Source organism: Dipteris shenzhenensis, chromosome 22, assembly GCF_047967505.1.
Source record: "Dipteris shenzhenensis isolate YYH24624 ecotype China chromosome 22, Dip_SZ_1.0, whole genome shotgun sequence".
In the NCBI taxonomy this organism is placed as follows: domain Eukaryota; kingdom Viridiplantae; phylum Streptophyta; class Polypodiopsida; order Gleicheniales; family Dipteridaceae; genus Dipteris; species Dipteris shenzhenensis.
The window spans coordinates 41769421-41786604 of NC_141617.1; the positions used below are offsets into that span (position 1 = coordinate 41769421).

The 17184-nt window shown below is 46.4% G+C and overlaps 1 protein-coding gene across 2 annotated transcripts in view; it reads right to left on the reverse strand.

The window, feature by feature from the left end:
• LOC147888121 (uncharacterized) overlaps window positions 1-17184 on the reverse strand; it is a 140842-nt gene that overhangs the window by 41171 nt on the left and 82487 nt on the right. For both annotated transcript variants that reach the window (XM_087393465.1, XM_087393466.1), the window contains exons 13-14: window positions 15274-15336; window positions 14861-15147 (exon numbers count right to left, since the gene is read on the reverse strand). In XM_087393465.1, the coding sequence (XP_087249591.1) occupies window positions 14861-15147; window positions 15274-15336 (350 nt within the window). The remainder of the gene's footprint in view (window positions 1-14860; window positions 15148-15273; window positions 15337-17184) is intronic.

The following is a 17184-nucleotide window of genomic DNA, read 5'->3' on the forward strand; positions in this document are numbered from 1 at the left end:
TTTTGTCTACCCACTGCAATCTGCAGTGGTCAATGAAGAGATGAGCCATCAAAAATCCCGATTAGTTTGCAGCATGCAGTCTCTAGTGTACACATTACAGATGTATATACCGCACTGGATTTGCATTGTCTCTAATATATCACAAAACTGGTTATATAACAAGTTACATTAAACAAAAATCGGGGCTCAAATTAAATGCCTAGCTGGGTGTGAATATGATTGCAGTCTACCTCAGTTATATCCCCATGAACCAGTAATGTTCATTATTAGATGCCTAGTGCACTAGTACTATGCAAGTTATAGTGCTCCATGTAATGATCGAATCAAATAGATCGCACATGTCCTAACAGCAGTGTTCATGGACTTCATTGCAAACAAATAATTTTCATCAAATAGCACAGGAAGGAATGATATTGGTCAACAGAGGATCAGGTGGCAGATATCCTAACTCAACCTCTTCCCAAAATTACCAAGAGAAGTTTCACAACATAAGAGCAGTTTAGTTGCTGCATTTTCTACGTGTGGACTCTCCATCTCTAGGAGAGCTTGTAGCCAGTAATTCACATTTTCATACTTCAACAATTTAGTGTGTGAATATTTGATTCAACACTACAGTCACAGTCTCATGAGTCTCCGATATTTTCCTTCATCTCTATATTCCATACTATAATGTTGAAGGTCCCCCATGCCATATTTGTGTTGCTTTCCTTAATTTTGTCTTTGTTCTTTGTTAGCACAACTACTTTGCTTCTTCAATGAAGGATACATTTCAATCTTTACTTGCATTCTTCATTATCTCGAGTTATGACATTTTCTGAGAGCATTGCTCTTGGTGAGATCCTCTTTAATGTAGGAGACAAAGGGAAGGGAAGGGAAGGGAGAGAGGCAAGTGCAAGATTATGCGTCTAATAATGAGCCTGGTCTGACTACCTACCATGGCTAAGTTCCTTGGATGACATGTGTAGGGAGCAATGCACAAAGGCTTGGATGATGTATTTGACACTTCTGATGATATGCCCAACAGAGGACAAATATCTGGTCCTTGAATCATTATTCTCGTGTTTGTCAAGCTTCGTAGATTCTATCTTCTCTTGTAGTTCTTCACCACCTGCCCCATACAAGTCATGATTAGGCACATGGTCTCAACTATTTTATAAAGAGCCTCTTGAGACCATTATGTATTTCATATGGCTGTCTCACAACGCCAAAACCATTGTGAGAAGGACATGATCCGCAATGTTTCATCCCTTTAATCTCTTATTTGTATCAGCCTCTACCTTTGATTGCTTTATAGACTATTTGCATCCGTCTTACCGAATTGTAAGATAATGCATATGTTGGCATAGTGCTGCTGCTCCTAACACATAGCATCCCTGCTTCCATTATCAAATACCATGTTAATTTTGTACCCAAAAAGGAGCTCATATCTGAAACATTGGAGGAAGAAAAGAGGTGGAGGAGCAAGGCATTGAATTAGCTTGTTAGAGACCTAGCAGTAGGTGACACCCCCCCATGGCAGATGCTGGGGCTCTGTTTGCCAAGATGAGGGTCAACCTTACATGTGAAGCATCCTCGAGGGTGGGTAAGGCAGATGCACTGATGAGGCCCATGGTAGTGCAACAGGGACAACTCTTAGAGGGCAACATCTGATGATGTCACCTAGAGAGGGCCTTGTTTGTGGGTGTGCCCGCCCAGTGAGTGAGGCTAGGGTAGATGAGTGAGGGCCAGTGTTGTGGGTGTGCCCCCCCCTCTCGTGAGGCTTAGGTAGAGTAGGGTTTGGCAGGATGCTCAGGAGCACAACCCCTTATTATAAGGCAGATGGAAGCTAGTCCCTAGAGGGCCTGTTATGTGCAATGAGGAGCAGTCGGCCATGGGCTCAGTCTGACCCCCCTAGGCATACAGGGGTGTGCCCTTTTATAGGGCTGTGTGCCCCATCAGCATGCAGGTGGGCCGGCCCCTATGCAGGTTGGTCGGCCAGCCTGCTGTACCTGACTAGGGAGGGGCTGGGGGCTATATATAGCCCCCCCTTCAGCCCTCTTTTCATCATCTTGTGCAGCAGCATTGCCAGCTCAGTTGAGCAGTTCTGGAGCAACTTTGCCTGCCTTGTAGAGGAGAGAGTTGTGGAGCAGTTCATCCACTCCTCTCTGTGCTTCCCGTGTTCGTGGTTGTTGCGCAGTTTGTATGAGCTCTCGAGCAACCCGTTTGTTCCGAGGTTTTCCCCAGTTGTAGCGGGGTTTTCTCCATAGATCGCTTGCAATTCTTAGCATAGATTAGTACTCAGCAAGGGTCCTAGCGTACCCTTTGCTTCAGCCCACTAAGGCTTGTATGACTTCTCTTTTCTGTGCGCTTTGTCCCATAGGCCCGCAAGGTCTCCCGTGGACGTTATTATATCTTTCTTTCTCCTTCTCAGTGTGGTGTGTGTGTGAGGTGTGCTATCTCTCTCTACCATTTATTTCTGCTGCACTTCTCACATGGTATCAGAGCCACGGTTGGCGTGAGACCCGAGGAGCAGAGGGAGCGTATAGCCAACACACAGAGAGGAGGATTAGGGTGCTGTTCGGAAGTGTTTCTGAGGAGGAGCGTGTGCGACATGTGGACTGCTCGGGTGACCAGCAAAGGGTGACTTTGAAGAGTGTTTTCAGATCAGAGAGGAGGTGTTTCCAAGGGACGGAAAGCAAGGTGTGAAGGTACATTGGGCTGTCAGCCCCTTCATCCTCTTCTTCTGCCTTCTCCTTTCTTCAATGCTCAGTTCCCTTCTATCCCATCCATCTTCTCTTTCAGTTCCCCGTCCTCTTCATTCCGACATGGCGACTTTGATCGAGATGGTAGAGAACAAGACTAGAATCCCAGTGTTGCCCACGTTCCCGGTTGTTGGATGGGCTCAATTACGCCGTCTGACGGGTGACAATGGAGTCTATGTTACAGTCATATGATTTGGCAGATTTCATCCTGATAGGTGTTGCCCGACCAAATCCCCTTGCGAAAGACCTTGGCATCCTGGAGCAGCATGGCGACTTTGATCGAGATGGTAGAGAACAAGACTAGAATTCCAGTGTTTCCCACGTTCCCAGTTGACCGCCAGTTGGATGGGCTCAATTACGCCGTCTGGTGGGTGACGATGGAGTCTATGTTACAGTCATATGATTTGGCAGATTTCATCCTGAGAGGTGTTGCCTGCCTTGCGAAAGACCTTGGCATCCTGAAGCAGCAGGAGGCTGAGACCCTGTCTCAACTCTAGGACTGTGTTAATGCCAAGGTAAGATCATTTATATTTCTTAATTGGACACCTCAGGTGATTAATCATGTGAAGCACATGACAGTGACCAAAAGTAAGTGGGAGCACTTGGTGTCCATGTATAACCAAACCTCTCCCATGAAGAGGGTTTCAATACAGGTCCAGATGAGGTTGTTGGATCCCAAGAAGTCTTCATCGATGCGGAACAAAATCATCAAGTTACTGTAAGAAATCCTAGATTTACTATATTTAGAAATGTGCTAAGGAACAGAAAGGAGACTGAAATAGCAGAGAACAAGGAATAATTGTATTGCTTGAGTGTCTGTAGTGTATCTGTAGTGTGTCATTTATACAATTGGGCCTCTCTTATATAGAGAGTGAAGAGTCACACATGAAAAGGTGTGTACTCCAAAGTGTATGTGCATGAAGAGGTGTGTACCCCTTGTGAAGGGTGTGACCCTTGATGAGAGGGTACATTACAATAGAAGTGTCTCTTCCATAGAATGTCTCTTGTGAAGGGTTGTGCCTCATAGGAAGTGTCCCGTTGAAAGGGCATACCCTTCCACAAGTGTCCATTCATCAAACCATCCATAAGTCTAGATATAGAGAAAGGAATACGTCACACATCGTGACATCCCCTCCCACTCAAAATAAGACCTTGGTGGAGATAATGAACTGATGCAAAAAATATCACGGTAAATTCTGAAAATACTGCTGTAAAATGTCAGGGTACTGCTATAAGTCTTCATCGGATTGCCAAGTAGCGTCGGAGTCGTCCAGATCTCGCCAAAGAACAAGGAATTCTGTGATAAGTCGATGTCGAGTCTCTCGTTGTCGATGGTCCAGAATACGCTCAGGAATAAGGAGAACATAATCATCTTCGATTTCTGGGACATAATCACCTACAGGAGGAACTGCTTCATCGCCTGGAATGTACGTCTTTAGCCAAGAAATATGAAATGTCGGATGGATTTTACCCCATGATGGTGGTAATTCCAATTTGTAACTTAAAGATGAATTTTTCTTGATGATCCGGAAAGGTCCATAGTATCTTCGTCACAACTTAGGAAACACAGACTTAACCGTCTTATAGTGATGTGGGGCTACAAATAATAGCACCATGTCACCAGTGTCAAATTCCAGGTGACGCCGATGTTTGTTGATAGACCGTTGATACCATTCTTGCACTTTTCGCATATGATCCCTGACTTAGAGTAGAATGTCTTGCATTTCTTGAACCAGTTGATCAGCTAGGGCCACTTGATGTTGAAGTACAAAATTCGTTGGTACAATCGGAGTGTGTCCATAAGCTGCTTGGAATGGAGTCATGCTCATGGCACTATGGAAAGAGTTATTATACGCAAACTCAAGGAGTGGTAGATACTCTTCCCAAGCTGCTAGGCGTGATTGAATATAATGTCGAAGCATTTCTTCCAGAACTTGGTTGACTCTTTCAGTCTGGCCATCTGATTCTGGGTGGTAGGCTGAACTGAATAGTAGAGTTGTACCCAAAGATTCGAACAGTGAAATCCAAAAGTGACTGGTAAACTTAGGATCTTTGTCGGATATGAAATTCTTGGGCAATCCATGGTGTCGGAAGATGTGTTGTATGAAGAGTTTGGCGATGTCTGGAGCCTGTGCACTGCTTTTGCAAGCAACAAAGTGTGCCATTTTGGACAATCGATCAACAATTACCATAATCTGAGTATTACCTCAGGAGGATCGTGGTAGTGTTGTAATAAAATCCATGGAAATACTTTCCTACCTTTCAGTTGGAACTGGAAGAGGCTGAAGAAGTCCTGCTGGAAGTCGTCGGCTTGCTTTCATTTGTTGACAAGATAAGCAAGATGTAACCATTTTGATGACGTCGCTTTTCATCTGAGGCCAGTAGTATGTTGCACTGAGTAACCTATAAGTCTTGTTGATGCTTGGATGGGCAGCATAAGAAACTAGATGATGCTCTTTTAACAAAAGACGTCAAACATCCTTGTCATGTGGTACACAGATGCGATCTTGATAATACAAAAGGTCGTCCATATAAGAATAGGATGAGAAAATCTTATGTTCGGAAGTCGAAGGTTGATCTTTTGAAAGAACTTGTACTGCTGTGCCGAAGTCTTTATCATTGAAATACTTCCCTTTGAATGAATTCGGAACATCCACAGATAATGTAGAGATTACCATAGCTGATGCTAGAGTTAACCTGTTGAGAGCATCTACAACTACATTGCGTAGTCCTGGAATGTACTCAATGGTCATGTGAAAGTTGGCCAGAAACTCAACCTAGCATGCTTGTCGAGCGTTCATGACTGGCTGAGTAAAGATATACTTTACAGAGTGATGGTCTGTCTTAACCACAGAGTCGGCTCCCATGAGATAATGTTTCCAAGAGCGATAAGCATGTACAACGGCAAGAAACTCCTTATCATAAACCGGGTATCGGGTTTGGATATCAGAATGTTTATGGCTGTCAAAAGCAATAACTCTGCCTTCTTGCATCAAGACTGCTCCTGTAGCGATGTCGAAAGCGTCGGTCATGACCTCAAATGGAAGGTTTGGGTCAGCAATAGCCATAACTGGTGTGGTAGTGAGTGCTTGCTTGAGTTGTTGGAAACTATACTCTGTTTTGGGAAGCCACTGAAAAACTGATGTGCTTTTCAATAATTCGGACATAGGAGCTGCGATTTCGAAAAACTGATAGACCTTTGTATGGTAGAAGTTTACCAATCCGAGAAAAGAGCGGACATCATGAACATTCTTAGGAGTAGGCCAGTTTCGGATTACCTCGACCTTCTTGGGATCCACAGAGATGCCTTGAGCTGAAATAACATGTCCCAAATATTCGAGTTGGGTCTTGAAGAACTCACTCTTCTCCATGTTGATGTAGAGAGAATTTGCGCAGAGAACTTCAAAAACTTGGTGAAGATGTTGTTTGTGCTCATGTAGGGATCTGCTGAAAACAAGGATGTCATCGAGGTAAACGATGACGAACTTATCGAGGAAAGGCCTGAAAATGTCGTTCATTAGTGTCATGAATGTGGCCGGGGCATTGTTTAACCCAAAAGGCATGACCAAACTTTCATAGTGTCCATACTTTGTTCGAAAAGCTGTCTTGTACTCATCGCCTTCTTGTATGTGAATTTGATGATAACCTGAACGAAGATCAATCTTTGAGAATTGTGTTGCGTGTAGAAGTTGATCAAAGAGGTCATCGATGCGAGGCAATGGATACTTGTTTTTTATAGTGAGCTTGTTGAGGGCTCGGTAGTCGATGCAGAGGCGCATTGACTTATTCTTTTTTTCCACAAGTAGTACAGGAGATCCGAAAGGGCTGTGACTGGGCCGAATGTGACCTTTGTCGAGAGTTCGATCACCTGTCTTTGGATTTCTTCATTTTGAGTGTAAGAAACCCGATAAGGAGGTTTCGACGGTGGATTACTGCCGGGAATAAGTTCGATTGGGTGATCCACTAGTCGTCAAGGTTTACTTGACGTTTACGAACCCACTTCTTTACTTGACGTTTACGAACCCACTTCTTTACTTGTAGGGCAAAGGCAACTGGGGTTGAAGGAGAGTCCCTAGAACCAGTTAGCTCAATAAGTTTTCCCTAGTGGACAAACTGGATAGTATGGCTGCGAAAACTGATTGATGGATCATAGTCATAGAGCCACTGTTGTCGAAGTATGACATCGTACCGAGAAAGAGGCATGATGTCAAAGTTCAACTTGTCCGTATAATGTTGGATGCGAAAAGACAAGTTTTTGATCCTGGTGTTGCACAAGAAGGTAGTTCCATTTGCGAGTTCAATCTGATAGTCCATGAGACTAGGACTGGTGGTCAACCGAAGTTTGTTGACCATAGAACTAGCTAGGAAGTTATGAGAGCAGCCACTGTCGATGAGGATAGTGACCGTTGTTCCACGAATCGATCCTTGAACACAAAGTACTTGAGTGGCCAGGGAAGGTTCGGGGTTGCTGGCAAGGCTCAGGTGGATGGTGTTTGCCAGTCGAACAGCTTTGCTTTTCTTGTCTTGTGCTGGGGTAGCATCTTCTATTTAGGAAGTGCTAGGTTCCATATTGGAATTTTGCTTTGGTCGCTTGGGACAATCGAACCATCTATGGTCGCCTGTACAGATGGTACAAAGTCCTTTTGTGCTGGAGTTGTTCTTCTTGTCAGTAGCCGCACCTTTATGTTGGGGATGATGGTGATGACATTGTGAAGAAGAAGAGGCGCGATCCTCTGAGGGGTGCTTCTGTTGGAATCCAGCATATGATTTCTGAGACTTATGGGGATCTTGAGACTGTCACTGACCTTGATTACCCGAGTTTTTTCTAAACCTAGGGTTATCTTGAGGGCGAGCACCTTTGGGCATACTAGAGTTCTGTGTTCGATTAGCACTCTGCTTCCTTGTGTTTTGGAAATCTGTAATGTGCTCTGCGTAAGCAATAGCGCCAGCTGTGGTGGTGATGTTTGCTTTAAGGACATCAATGCGTAACGAGGGATTTAGGCTTGAGATGAAAGCATGAAGGCGATCATCCTCACTTAAACCATCAATCTCCAGCACCAATGTGGTGAACTGAGAGATGTAGGAAGACAGGGAGCCTGTTTGCTCCAATTGTCGGAGTTTTGAACGTGCTTGGAAGTCCGCATTGGCAGGTATGAACTGCTTAAGGAGCACGTGTTCAAAACGTTCCCAGGTTAACACACTTTTGACGTCCTTTAAACGTCTTTGCCACCATAGGAAAGCTGTATCCTTGAGGAGGGAGGCTGCCAAGGCAATCTTTTTGCCTTCAGTGAGGTCAACAATATCAAAGTACATGCGCAATTTTATGAGCCATTGGTCAACTGTTTGGCGATTTCGTTGACCAGTGTAGGCTTCCGGAAGTTTAATGTCAAGTCTTTTAGTTTTGGAAGCTTGGAGTAAACGGTAGAGGGCACGGAGTTCAGTGTTTTCTACCTCTGGTGGGAATGAGTCCACATAGTCGTCTGGTTGCGTCATGTCATCCTCTGTATGTGTGGTACTATGAGAATCTTGGAGTTGTTGGACTTTCTGGACCAAGTCGGAGATGTTGTCCTGAAGCTAGGAAATTTGAAGTTGCAGTAGTGTTTCGCCTTGTACGTTGACTTCAGGGGTCTTTTTTGGACTTGAGTCGCTTATCTCCGGAGAGGTTGCATGCGAGCGTTGCGACATATCTGAGGTCCCCGTGAGAAAAGCACGAACCTACGCTCTAGTTTGTACCATTCTTGGAAGAAGATTCAGGCTGCTCCCTGAGGTTGCTCATGTTGGAGGGGGCAGGCGAGGCAGGATGGAACCACCCGTGGAAATCTGGTAAAGGAGGTCCTGTCTGAGGTAACACTGGTGATGCCGAAATGGGTGTTACTGCTCGTGAGAGTACAGGAGTAGGTTGCAGAGTCCACAGATCTGAGAAGGGATAGGGACCTGCTGTCGGAAGTCGAGGATATCCAGGAGAAGGAGTGCCTTCAGAGTGTAAATACTGTCTTGGGGAAGGTACAACCTGTATAGGAGGATATCTGGGAGCTAAAGGAGGTGGAGAGTACCCTGGAGATGCTGAAGCTGAGGGGTAAAAATCTCTCCAAAGATGGACAGCAAACTTGTGAGGAATATCGGGTTCTGGGTATCTTCGTGTCTCGTGGAACACAACCTGGACTGTGCTAAGGAAGTAATGTAACTGAGGTGCCTCACGCAAAAGGAATAGGATGTGGTCCAGATCACTAGGAGGGCACGTGACACAGAAGACCCACGATGCAATAGCTCCGAAATGGGCTGGTTGTGCAATCTGAACACGATATTGTGTGGTAGATGATGCCTGAGGTGTCCTTGAAGGGATGGGTGAATTACCAGGGGTTTCCATGCTTTAAGGAAGCGTCTTTCATTTGCTGTAATTTGATAATGACAAGAGAATCCTTAGAAGTAGACTGGAAAGAATCCACCTGGCATTGATTTACTCTGCCAATTTGTTGCGTAGAAAAGGCCTGCAGATTTCTGTCCGGAGGTCCATGTTGCAGTGGGTGGCGAGGCGCAGAGCTGGGCCTGGCTGGTCCGGATTGGAAAACAGCAACAGCGCGCGTTTAATCGGCAGTCTGAATCATGTTAAAGGGGCTGTACCGCTGCTGATCTGGCAGGTAAGATGGCAAAAAAGAGGGGGCAGACTGCGTATGGCGAATGAGGCTGCTGGTATCCAATGCTGGATTGCGATAGAGGGCTGGCGAACCAGGCTGTGGGCTTCCAAGGGCTGTTTAGCGGCAGTAATGGCAGGGCCTGGCAGGTAACCAGGGCAGCAACTGGCGAGGGCAGGGCAGCAAACCGGCAAGGGGCAGGGGCTGCATATGGCGAGGGGGCAGGGCAGCAAACCGGCGAGGGCAGGAGGGCTGCGTAGGGAGGCAAGCCTGCTTGACGATATCTGTACAGGCGTCAAAAAGTGCATCCTTTTTTTTTTTTTTTTCGTTTGTGGCTGCCTATGTTGGGTGGTTGCCCAAAAAATTAAAGGGTGGGTTTATTTGACCCTTAGGTAGTCTAGGGTTAGACCTAAGGTATGGAACTAGGTTTTCTTTTTTAGCCCCTCTAGGTACCCTTTTATTTATAAGTGCTTGGTGCCAAAAGGTGTGCCTATTCGAAGGGGTGTGACCCTTGGAATAGGCGTACCTTTTCACGAAGGGGTGTGACCCTGTTTTTAAAAGGGGTGTCCCCACATGAAGAGGTGTGTCATTTTTTCAACGATGGGGTGTGTCCCTTGAGTGAGGAGTCAAAACTCTTCATCAAAAGGTGTTTCCGATGGTGGAAAAGGTGCGTCCCTTGGTTTTGGGACAGCCCAAGCACATGAAAAGACACGATTTTTGTCATGTCCATTCACATCAACTTGTGATGTGTGGGAGATGGAGAGGCCATTGATGACTTTAGGCAGGGTTGGCACTAAAAATTTTTTCGCTCATTCTCTCCATCTCTTCCATGCACAATGTGCACGGATATCCTTCTAGCGGAAAGAGATGTATCAGATCGGCGCTAGAAGGCGGGAGGCATTTCCTACAGGCAGGAGCGAAATTTGCTCTGATACCACTGTAAGAAATCCTAGATTTACTATATTTAGAAATGTGCTAAGGAACAGAAAGGAGACTGAAATAGCAGAGAACAAGGAATAATTGTATTGCTTGAGTGTCTATAGTGTATCTGTAGTGTGTCATCCATACAATTGGGCCTCTCTTATATAGAGAGTGAAGAGTCACACATGAAAAGGTGTGTACTCCAAAGTGTATGTGCATGAAGAGGTGTGTACCCCTTGTGAAGGGTGTGACCCTTGATGAGAGGGTACATTACAATAGAAGTGTCTCTTCCATAGAATGTCTCTTGTGAAGGGTTGTGCCTCATAGGAAGTGTCCCGTTGAAAGGGCATACCCTTCCACAAGTGTCCATTCATCAAACCATCCATAAGTCTAGATATAGAGAAAGAAATACGTCACAGATTGAGACAGTTACAGGAACTTCAGCAAGAGATCCTCCAGGCGGGGAAACAGATTTCATCTGAGGACATGGCAATTACTGTACTATCCCAGTTATCACCTCGGTACAGGGCCTTCTATTCATCCTTGATCCCCAGTGGTAGGGTGAATGAGTTGACCTGGGAGGAATTGGTCCCCATGGTGCTTGACCAGGAGGAGCACTTCGTCGATCGTACCTATGACAATGAGTCTGAGTCTTTGACAGCTAATCAGAAAGGTAGAAAGCAGTTGACAACTGAGGAACGAGAAGCTCTTAAGGTATCTCGTACATGGAACTGATGTGGCCAAAAAAGTCATTATTGGCGTCAATGTCTCCAACGGAACGCAAAGGGGTCCAGCAACCAGTTGGCCAATAGTGTGACTGCTGCGACCACGTACACTCGAGCCTTTTAGTAGCACTTGGCAAGAGCTGCCAGCAAGCTTTCCGGATCCAGATGGAGGATAGCTTGCTTGTTTGTGACAGCTGGACCTGCTGATCAGGTGCACCGAGTAAGGAGACATTTATCGAAGCAGGCTTTTAGGCAAACCTCGAGCCACAAGGAATTTTTCCTGCTTGCTCAGGTGGCAGTATGTTACCAGTTTGTATTTTGTTTGGACGTTGTGACCTGCTGGAGATCTGGATGGGTCAGTAGATTGCCAGTGCGAGAACCCCCACACAGCTGATTGATCCTTGTAAGCTGGTATATGGCCGTTGCCATTGGAGTGAAGTTCATCGATCTGACAACAGTGTACGAGTTTGGACTTGAGAGGGGGCTATCTAGCTCTGCGATAAAGGTGCCCATGCAGGGAAGCAGACCTTGCACCGCAGGCAGTATTAGTTGGATTGTTCCATGATCCTCTGTTGGAGTTATGTACCAGGACCAGCAGTTGGATTGTTGTACCAGTTGACCCCAGTGTAGCAGTACCAGACCAGAGGAGTGTACCTAGCACCACTGGCCTGGGAGCAACAGTTCCAAGTTTCCAATGATTAGGCTGAGGCGGCTCATGCCACGGGGTTCTTCTTCGATAGTACCAGTGACGGTCTTTCGCAGTGGAGTATCACACAATGAATTCCTCCAATTGTTCCAGTGGCACACCCAGCTCCCTGACGTCTCTATTCCGTCCATGAGCTGAGAGGGGTTGTCAACATCTCCTGATGTCACTTAGAGAGAGGGCCTTGTTTATGGGTGTGCCAGCCCAGTGAGTGAGGCTGAGACACATGAGAGCCTAGAGAGGGGGCTGCCCACAATGACAAGATACACCTGGGAATCAGCCCATAGGAGAGAGATGAGGAGAGACAACAGGATACGAGGCTTTGGAGGAGTGGTAGTTCTCTTAAAGTCAAATCTGAGACCGCTTATATCAATGATGAGGAAGGAGGAGCGTGCACATCACATGTGGATACATGTTCAGGTAGCTGACACACGATCGATTTTCATTGCAGTGTGCTACTTCCACCCAGACACATCATCATGTCACCACAGAGGGGAATAGCCCATACGAGATGATATATAGTGATATCAGGGAATTCGCAAGGCAAGGGGAGATTCTCCTCCTAGGCGCATATTAGGAGTAGACAAGTTGGGTTGCTTGTCTTTGGAGCTGACCCCCTCAATGTACTAGAGATAGATCCAAAAGAGCTTGGGATAGCGAGGCACTCGGAGGATGCACTATAAGTCACAGGATATGGCCGACCCTTACTGGAGATGGGAACAATGCATGATTCGATCATATATAATGGCCTTCATAGATGGCCGTTATCCGAAGGGCTCACCCGTTTACCCACATGGAGGAGGTACGAGTACAATGGATTACTTGATGGGCTCCCTAGCCTTTGCGTCACAATTACATGATCTCACTATCCCTCGTCACCCTACTTGGCACTGATCATTCATATTTGGCATTCATTGTATTGACCACCAGCCAACCACAGGATGAAACCCGTCAACCCAAACATGTGTTCACATACAATGTGAACATGCCCTTGATGGTCTATATGAGCCACTTGTCCCGTGAGCTACCGACCTCCATTGGAATTTGGGGATGACACCTCGCCCAGCTTTTAGACACTTTGATATCAATGGTTCGGGATGCCATCGCTAGATCTTTCCGTACGACTCGATCCACAGCACGTCCCCCAGCTGCGAAGATTACCCGGAACCCATGGTTTGATGATGAGTGCCGCGAGGTGAGATCTCACCTGACATGTGAGCACGCTTTGGGACACGTTAACATGTTATGACACTTGAGGCATAGTGGACATTACGGATCTTGACACACCGTAAGAGACGAGCTTTCCTCACACATAGGATGGATAAGGTGATCAATTCTTTTTAAGGAGGGGGTCCCCCTATTGGGTGGGGACTTCTCTCAGAGGGTAAGCCACCATCCCCATCACAAACCAACCCAAGCATCTAGCACATGTATGCGACCTCACTCTACGACATTCCGATCCACGCACCACTTGATATGTCGTCTCTGCCTAGGCCTACCACATCCATCCCATTCACGGCACAGAAAGTGCGAGCTGCACTGCACCAGCTCTACAAACGGAGAGCCCAGGACCATGAGGGGATACGAACTGAGCACTTTGCACATAGGCATGAGGTTTTCACTCCGACCATGGCGTAGATGTTCAATCATGTAGTATGCCATGGCTTCCCCCCCTGGTTGGAGTACCACCACCATTGTGCTGATATACAAAACAAGGGACACCATAAACATGGGGAACTACCGCACCCTCGTCATTGGCCACACACTGTCCAAGATCTATGAATCAGGTACTAGAGAGAGAGATGAGCTCTTACACAAAGGCACATGGCGAGCTTTGGGACAGACTGGTTTCCAGAGGCAGCCCTCTACTCTTGACCATATCTTCACACTACGGGCCGTCACCAAGGAGGCAAGATCCGACAAAGTGTACGTATGCTTTGTAGACTTTCGAAAATTCTTTGACATAGTCCCACGCGCCCCACTGATAGTTTCACAAGAGATAGATTGAGCACAGTGCATGTCACTGACTTCTGTGCCTTCGAGTCAGCCCCATGACACAGTGGGGTAGAGGATGAGGAGATAACTGACATGAGGGCAGCATGGATCAGCGGAAAGAGATGGCGACGAGCAGTCCAGCCACCATGCACGATGCAAGGGCTGACCAGAGCACGCACAATACAAGTCCAGCCCATCACTACTCTACTCATAGGAGACCGTCTGAGCCGGGGTGTCATTCTTGATATAGCCCAGCGGATAAAGAGATCACGGAGAACATGCCCCCCCGCCAATAGCAAGAGATGCCTCAACAGACGCAAATACGAGACATCTTCGCGCCTCATTGGAAAGTCACCATGGCACCCAGATATGTAATTGGAGCACTAGCCTTGCCTTGACGAGCCCTTTGCTTCAGCCCACAGTGGCTTGTATGAGTTACTTTCTTAATTGTACTTTGTCTCATAGGCCCGCGACACCATCCGAGACATTAATACAACTTTCTCTCTCCCTCTCTCTCTCTCTCTCTCTCTCTCTCTCACACACACACACACACACACACAGAGCAAAAATAGACACATGACACACGATTTGGCATAACAACTCCAAACACATGAAGGGTCCCCCCCCCCTCCCTCTTTTCCTATATTCATTGGTAGCCTATTACAGGTGTGAGACAGATCTAGTTCCCCCCACAGGGGATGTACTCTCATGATATTTTCAGTCTTTTTGTCTCATAGGATTTTTTAGCCTTCCGCAAATGTTTATAAATGTCTCTCTCTCTCTCTCTCCACAAGACACAGCAAGAGGAGGTTTTTTATTGGTGCTTTTAAAATACGCAAACAGAGAATTTTCGTTTGGCCAAGTTTCAACACGGTAATCTTCCTCTTAGTTCTATGGAATGAAACCTCAGCAAGGTTCCAGAAACAACACAAGAAAAAAGTTTCAAAATTAGAGCTTACTCAACTTTGTCCTCATGTCCTCTCAATAGTATTATTCAAAGAACTTTGCTGCTTGACTGATTAGTAAATCTACAGCTTCTTCTAGAAGTAAAAGCATGGTAGGGTTTTGAGAGGCAACCACCCAACATTTAATTACAATTGAAGGGCAAAGTAAATATCTCAGCTAAGCAAAAAGTAATCTAACCTTATAATCACTGCTGCCAAAAGCCGTCCATCCTCAACTCTCAAAGCTGGATGACCCAACCGAACAGATCTTACTGCTGGAACTTCACGGTCTTTCACATCAATAGCTTCCTTGGTATCCTCTGACAATTCTATCCCATGCCCTGGAGTCTCATTCATTGAACCTCCACCTTGAACTCCAATGGAAGAAGATTGAACCTTGGTCATATGACGCGGTTTCACAACACTATCGCCTTCCTTGTACAGCCAATGAGCTGCATGCCCATACTCGGCATATTCATGCATACCCTGAAATTTGTAGTAACATGTCAACATCTACATGACAAAGCCTCCACTGAAATCTTGTACACTACATATAAAACAAGTAGATACGAGCCTCATCAATTTGATCTTTTGTGGGGCACAGTATTTTACCTGAGTGCGAATTTGCACTTCCAAAGGAGCCCCACCTGGTCCATGAACCGCAGTGTGAAGTGACTGCTCCAAGGGAAAAAAAACCTCATGATATAAGTATTAGACAGAATCCCACTGAGCACAAAGCATCAACTCATCAAGGAAGAAAACTATTTCAAAACGATATGGTCTTAAGATAGTAAATTATTATTTTTCAAGCAGTTAAAAAGAGCACAAAAAGCAGGGTGTATTCTTCTCCCTCTCTCTCTCTCTCTCTCTCTCTTTCCCCCCCCCCCCCTTGATCCAGTCTATGTGAGCCACTTGGCCCATGAGCTCCCAAACCTACTTGGAGGTGATGCAGACCTCACCCGTGCCTTTAACACCCTTGTCTCAGTGGTACAGCGCAGAGAGCTGAGATCTCTGAGCGAGATCTTGGGCCATCTAACGACACACTAGGCACAGTGGATTCACGGGTTTGGCACCTCGTAAGAAGTTCCTCACACACAGGATGAAGCAGATGATCTGATCATTTCGAGGGTGAGATCCCACCATTGGATGGGGGCTTCTACTTGAGGGGAAGCCACCTATTCCATTCACACATCCACAGATTTGGCACACATATGCAAGCTCACTTTATGACGTCTCAATGCAAGCACCACTTGATATGTCCTCCATGTGAAGGCCCACTACATATCAGTTGTTCACTGCACAGACTGTACAGGACGCACTCCGTTAACCCCATAATTGGAGAGTTCAGGATCATGATGGACTACGGACTGAGCATTTCGCACATGGACAAGAGGTCCTAGCTCACAGCTTCCCACCTACTTGCAGCACTACCACCATTGTCTCGATATACAAAGCAAGGGACCCCATGGACACTGGGAACAACCGCACTCTTATGATTGGCCACACTTTGGCCAAGATTTATGGGTCAATATAAGAAAGGGAGTTCCGCGGTTACACGGGGTCACATGGGCAGCAAGCCCTAGGGCAGGCAACTTTTCGAAGATAGCACTCTACGGCTATCATTGAGAAGGCAAGATTGAGGCACCATGAAGTCTATGCTTGCTTTGTAGACTTCCGAAGGCCTTTGACACTGTCCCATGATCCTGTATGATAAGGAGGCTTTAGGAGATACAGATTCTAGAGATTATGATTTGGTAGGTGATAAGCTGTCATGTGCACGGATTGGTATCTGACGTGTACTGGCTACACAAGACTAGCTTAGGTAGCCTGGGCAGGCTTAGAGCTAGGCAGGCTTGATTCTCAGGTTACAAGGGTACGAACCAGTTAGAGGCCTTCCCTATTTTTGGCACTTGGGGCCCGAGTCTATAAAAGGGGCCCAAAGGTTCAATTCTCAGAGAGCCGATGGGAGCAAGTTTCGTTCCCAGGTGCTAGGTCTGATCCTGGATTGAGTCGCGGACGCGCGCCTGCATCATAGCGTAGCCCAAGGCCCAGTAGCAGATCCCAGGCTCACAGCGCCACCTGGTGGTATGGGACACCAGGCTGGTTTGGATCTAGTTGGGAGTTCGTGCCAGTAGCTCAGCTCGTGGCTCGGAGGGGACATCTCCTGATTCGGGATCACATCCCGTAGATGTCATGGTTCGATGGTGAGCAGCCTGCTCAATTTCTCATGTTGTGTCTGTGTTCTTGTGTTTGCTTGCAAATCAGAGGTTTCAGGAGTGCTGGGACGTGTCAGTTGGTATCAGAGCCAACTCCTGAGGTAGGAACTTATGTTCCAAGAATTCTAGACGATTTGTTCCTCCAGGTATGCCCTAATTTCGAAATTTGTGCTGCAAGTTTCTGTTTGGTTCATCGGTTATGGAAAGTGGTCAGGATTTAGGGAAAAGGTCGGAAGAAGAGAGTGAGTGATGAATTCGAGATTGTTGAAGGGTTTAGATAAGAGAGGGTGTGAGGTGTAGCTAGGAG